The 6,793-nt window shown below is 30.7% G+C and overlaps 1 protein-coding gene across 1 annotated transcript in view; it reads right to left on the minus strand.

The window, feature by feature from the left end:
• LOC148628842 (uncharacterized) overlaps positions 1–6,593 on the minus strand; it is a 30,502-nt gene extending 23,909 nt beyond the window's left edge. Inside the window, exon 1 of the mRNA XM_088595471.1 lies at positions 5,963–6,593. Coding sequence (XP_088451597.1) covers positions 5,963–6,023 — 61 coding nt within the window. The 5' untranslated portion in view covers positions 6,024–6,593. The remainder of the gene's footprint in view (positions 1–5,962) is intronic.
• Positions 6,594–6,793: the final 200 nt, after the last annotated feature.

The raw sequence follows: 6,793 nt of genomic DNA on the forward strand, positions 1-6,793 counted from the left end.
AATTGATGCTTTATTAAGGTCCCTAAAACATCTAACAGATGTGTCATAATACGTTACCTAAAAAACATGCATTGATGCATTAGAATATATTGTAGGGATTTATTGTATGTGGACACATTTCTAGATTTCTTAAATATTAAATTAACGATGCAGAATTAAAAAAAAAAAACAAGCATTGTAAAATGAAATTTCAGAAGAAACAGCGATTTTTCAAGATGATATACCAATAAAGCTGCTAGTCACAAACTTCTTTCAATGTTCATTTTAAAGTTAATAGCATTAATTACAAAACTTCCCTTGTATTATTATCAACGGCAAGATGCTAATGTAATTTTGTGTCATTTTGTCGTGTCATGACATTAGCAGCTCCGAAGATTTACCACCTACTAAATTATTTGTTTCCTAATTATACAACACGTTTTGTAATTTATCTGCAATATCTTCTCCATACCACACCGCACGTTTACTAATCATAACATTTATGATAATTCCTTGATAACGTCATTAAACTAAGCATAACTGCAAGGCTATGATACATGGCCAAACCAACACAAAATTACAGAAATTGATTAAATTTTTGCGATGAGCGATGCTTACTCAGATATTTGTTGTTAATATAAAAATTAACACATCTTGAAAGATCAAAAGAAACCGTAATAGAATTTTTAATTCAAAGTTTGCGTCTACGAGACTTGCATTCATCAACAGATCATCGTCGAAATAAATAAGAGGTACTGCCAAAATATGAAAAAAAAGCAGCGTAACATAACGAATTCATCATCGGAAGTAATGCGAAAATGATTGTCATTGACATGTTGCCCATAGAAAGTGAAGCGAAATGATTGTCATTGACATGTTGCCCATAGAAAGTGAACCAAAAATGATTATCATTGACATGAAGCCCATAGACTGTGAACCGAAATGATTGTCATTAACATTATAAAATACAAAAGAGTGATTGGATTCATGTCTTTGCGTGTGAATAATTAATCAGCGATCGTAAAATTAACTTCAAATAACTTTTTAAATGATGAAAAATAATATAAAAAGAAGAATATTAAATTCAAGATTCTATTTATCAAGTTATGTTTGTTGGACTTGACTTGGTAAACTTTCGAAATTTTAGCTATATGTCTTGTATCTGATCAGCACTAAAGTACCTTCTGTAACTGGCACAATGTCATGCATACTACTCATTGAATGTCTCTCAAAGGAAAGTTGTTGGAATTTATGAGTAAAATTCAATTGTTCTAATTTTACTACATTGTAATTCACTCAGAATTGTCGTGACAAGAGTGTGTTCTGTGATTTTTGTAATATTTATGTCTATAGAAGACAGCCATCACCATGGTAACCCATTCATTTCTTGGAAAAGTTTCGTTGTTTAATCGTAACACCTGAAACAATTTATTTTAATCTAAATTATTGATTAGAATTTATTATTTGTTAGAAAAGACACTGTTATATATTGATTTTGCCTAGGGTGTTTTGATGCATAATAACATTCAATTTATGGAGTTCTAGGTGAGATTTAAGCAAAATATGTAAATAGAATTTGTTTATATGAATTCACTAGCTGTTGAGGATTGTTGTAGAATCAAAATACAGCGTCAATTAACCTTCATCTGTTGGTTTTCGCACTTTGTTTTGTTTAAATGTGTCACTAATGAATAAATGATATATAGAAGGCTTAAATGACATGAAATATTTGTGGTTTGACTGAATTCGAAACGACGATATAAAAAGAAAAACTTTTCCCTTCCGTGTTCAGTAGATATCATCCATTATTATTCTCTTTCGTAATGTGAAAATGCCTTTGAACACCGACTCCTTGCTATGACTGCCAAAAAGTCAATAATTCAAGGAAAAGGCCAGGCGTCGGTTTCACAAAAAGTCGTAAATGTGAAATTGATCGTGAATCATGTCGTCACAATGCTATTTAAGTTTATGACGTCATTACTTACGATCAACTTTACACTTACGACTTTTTGTGAAATCGAGACCAGATCATTGCCATTTTTTCTTTTGAAACAGTTTCGCTTTAGAATCCGCCTAATAGAAACTTATTTGATAGTTAGAGTAAAAAAATAAGTTTCATTGATATGTGTATTGTTTTAAAATATGCATAACAATACATCAACAAGAAGTAATATGCTGCGAATTAAAAATTCGTTTGTTTCGAAAAAGTTCTATTTCAAAATAGAAATTGTACTTCGTTTATTTAAAGCGACTTTTAATCTTGTCCATTTGGACTTTATTTTATCAAAAGAGGCGATTGAAGCTTGTCACTAAGTGTAAAGGCTACTCCGTTTTCAAAGGGACACGGCGTTTTCCTTAAATTGACCGATGTTTCATTTGAATCTTCCTGAACAATATGAAAAGAATGTTAAGGTATAACAATAGATTAATGAAAATATAAAATCATCTCTTTTATCGTCGAAAGTGTGTCTGTGTGTGCGTTTTCTGTTAAACTTTACTACAAGATAAAAATATCAAGCACCCTCACCAAAAGTCATCAATTCAAGCTTTTCAAGATCATCGAATCGGTCATAAAGGTAATTAAGTGATCCAAGATTCAAGCGAAAATAAAAAGAATATAATTCAGGAACAAAGACCGGACAATGAAAACTGACACACATAACAAAGAACATAAAATAACCAAAATAATACGTACAAAGCAACAAAAGTAAACTCGGACTCCACTAAAAACTGGGAGCATGGAGAAGGTGTACCGGTTGGGTAAGTGCCCTCTGCTTATCTTGAAGCAACAGCTTCAATGAAAGGAAAATTATGACAGTTGAACAAATCGGTTCTCCTGGTGCAGATGGATACACCGTAACGATCCACGATGACGACCATAAAACTTTTGTAGTGATGACTTCAATCTTGTAGTAACATAACCCTATTCCAGAAGCCGTATTTTAAGACGTTGATTAAAATGATCTAAATTAAGATTTAAATACTATGACTGAAAACTGTTCTATCTTTGAACTATGTATTTGGGGGTTTGTTTTCTTATCACTTACTTCATAACAATGACAATTAATTGATACATTTGATGAACATAGACAAAATTCAAGATGACGCCTCATGAGGCAAAAGTCAGTTTGCATATACAACATAAGTGAACGAAATTACTTAGTTTACTAAACAATCATTTTCTACGGTTTTGTAATAATTTCTTCGAATAAGAACATTTATGTCTGAACGATACTTTAAGGACAACATAGCATTATTTTCTGCTAGCTGGAATATCGGAAATTTCTTCATCAAAAACGCATTAGGAAGGATTACAGGGTCAGGTAGATTGAATGCGTATGCATGGTAATAGTAACTCGCATCATTGAGAATTGGATCAATTTATCGATGTTTTCTAGAATGATTGAAGGATATCAAATGCCAGAGAAACAAGGAATGAAAGAATTAAACCACTATCAAATTGTTTGGTCTTTTTCCAAATCTATTAAAAAGACTAGTTCCAGGATGACCTTAGTTTCTCATTAGGTACTTAAAAGGTCAATCAACTTTTTTTTTTGGTCCATGCTCCCAGTTTTTAGTGGAGTCCGAGTTGCTCATTTGCTTTTGTTACTTTGTATATATGATTTTAGTTACTTTATGTTCTTTGTTGTGTATGTCTGTTTTTCATGTCTGGTCTTTGTCCCTGGATTACATTCTTTTGATTACCGCTATAACCTTGGTTCCCTTGATTACTCTTTATAGTGTGAGGTACTCAAGGTTTGATTGAAATACTTTAAATATATATCAGAATGTTTAATTACCATAAGTGATACACTAGATCCTAAAACAAACTAGTCTCCTTTAAAATAATTCGGTTTTTTTATTTGAAAGACGAGGAACTTTTAAGCTAAATATAAAAAAAATGGGTAAATCAATATTGTCACTACGTTCATATTTGTCTACTTAGTTTTTTTTTAAGATTGAATTCACGAGCTTTACACGAATTTTGCATCAGAAACAGGAAGATTGTAAGATGATAAGTTACCATCTGAGTTTTAAATAGCATTTTTTTTAAATTAGTGATTAAATTTATCAATGTTAAAAAAACAATTTATATATCTAATGTGAATGTTTATAATGATCTTTTTCCTTATTGTTCAAATCGTGTAGAACAAGTGATTTTATTATAAGTAATCAAATGTAATTATCGAAAGCGTGTATCATAGGCCAAAAAATAAGTTACCTGCTTGATATATCAGGTAAATAATTTTATATTTTCAAAGATAACGTATCATATTTTTTTAAGGAGAGTTTTGATTAAAATATACTCATTATTTCTTTATTCATCAAATACAAGAATGTCTCATAAACCTGATTTGTTCATTTAACGCTATGGCAGGTTTTTGGCGAAAAAAAAAACAAAGTTAGAACGATAACATGACATAAGACTTGTAAATAGATGTTTCACTATCTATATCCGAAGGGAACATTGCATATCTTTTTTTTTCAATCTTCCTTTTCAATTTTGAAGAAAATTGTTCTGACATGACTAAAAATTTAATTAATTCCCAAGCATGGATTTTGAGATTCAGACAAATGCTTGACTAACAAAATCAATGAACCCAGCTGAGAATTATTAAAATCTGCTTATCTTGTTTATTACTTCTGATCAAAAACAAATAAACTGAAGTAGTTTTCTCAACTTTATATAATGAAATTTTGAAAGCCCAGCCGTTGTATATTTTTATAAGGATAAGTAGAGTGTATTCTGCATTTCAGCGACAAGGAAAATATGTTTTCCTTCTAAAGCTTCGCTTTCTACTCAACTACACTGTTCATAAACAAAACTAACGGGAATAAAGTCAGTAACTTTTGTCACTTAATACAACTTTATCATGACAAAGCTGAATACCGTCTATATATATATTGAGTAATTTACTTGAAAAGGCAACATAAAACAGAGAATTATTGAACAGATGGGCAGAGTAAATGGAAATGTAGTCAATTATATCTACTCTTAGGAATTCAAATACATAAAATGAGATAATACGTGAAAACAAGAAGTCATCGAAGTATATTATCAAGTGCATCATCAAGCTGGGGATTAATGGTGGTGTTATAATAGAATGTGTAAAATAATTCGGTTATGATGAACCATCAACTCTGTAACTGTGCACACTCGGAAATTATTATAATGTTGCATTTAATTTATTCTACTTATTTGAAATGTCTGGATGCCATGTTTTAATTCTATCAAAAATATGACATTGATTAAATCAACTTGACTAAATTATGGTCATTGAATGTTCTGATATATATTAGTAGAACAAAAAAAGGTCAGTGAAAAAATGAGGCTCAATCTATATCAATTCAATATAGTGCAAAAGACCGATATTTGATTAGCCATATCTAAAGTCTGGTATAATGAAATTACTTATTCCATGTTCAATTTAATGATAATAAATTTGAAAAGATGCAAGATGTGTTAAATATTAAAGCTGGTGTACATTTATTTACGACAATAATGGCGATCAACCTACAAACGAAACAAGATGATCCCTGGGAGATAATTTGGATATTTACATTACTTATTACATTATTTTATTTGATTTGAAATTCATTACCAACAGTTAATAATATTAACATATAAATGTATATTAACCCTATGAAATTCCTTAGAATCAATATTTAATATGCTAACAGTACGACTCTCTCCATTCATAATTTAATAGTATAAAAAGATTTTCCAGGAAAAAGACATTTTTGTTATAAATGTTAACACAAAGGTCAAAATCAGAACTTGATATAAAATCAGGTTCCAATAAATGCAAAATAACTCATTTTGTCATATTAATTACGCCAAATTGTTAGGAACAAATTATTCAAGGAGTACGCAGACTGTACATATGAACCGTTATAAAATAACCATCATACTCGTTCACTTGTATCTAAGACGTGACAGTGAGTGTGTGAAATATATTTCCCAAGCCTATGATTTACTTACCAGCCGTTACAATCATACATGCTAGATAAGTATTCCATAATGTCATCAAATACACTTCCATCTTCAATCCTGTAGTTAATGTTAATTGTTTCACATAACTTTGTTTAGCCCATACTTCTAAGTTTGATCACATGCTGAGCGTAACATGACTGTGAAGATTTGTTAGTTTCAAGTCTTCCTTTGATTAAACTGGTCCCTTTTTCTTAGTCATATTATATAACAATTTCTCTGAGTAATCACTTCATACGAAAATGTGTGCTGCTTAGGGTATATGATAATAGTCCAGTCTTTTCAGAAAGTCTGTCCCTTAAACTCTGCTATGTTAAGAGGTACTAATTTTCTGATGTTTATGAGTTTCAATGTAGATATATTGTGATGACGGAGGGCGGAACGATCTACCAGTAGTCAGTCCTTTCTATATTGGAACGTTTCGATTCCATAGTTTCCACGAGAAGACAACTGCATTCTCTTCATTGATGTACAGAATGTTACCAAGCTCAGAGCGTATTGGTTCTAATAGATTTCTTCAATTATCCAATCAGTGTGGTACTGATTAGAGATACTTTAACTTCTAAAGGAATGCCAATGTCAATCAATTCATCCTCTCCAATACCTTCACCATTTATTGTTTTGACTCTATATATTGCTGGTACAATATCTCTTTTTTGCGTATCTTATTATAACTGTTAAATAAATTCACTGTTGAACAAGTATTCTATCCCTGTTAGCAACGAAATAGTGTATATTTATAACGTTTTTCTTCGATAACTATTGAGGAAGCAAATATCGATTGATGTCCATTTATGCTTCAGTAAAAGTTTTGGTTTGCTT

The sequence above is a fragment of the Perna viridis genome, chromosome 1, assembly GCF_037379345.1.
Source record: "Perna viridis isolate PV_CMFRI_1.1 ecotype Kerala chromosome 1, ASM3737934v1, whole genome shotgun sequence".
Taxonomy (NCBI): domain Eukaryota; kingdom Metazoa; phylum Mollusca; class Bivalvia; order Mytilida; family Mytilidae; genus Perna; species Perna viridis.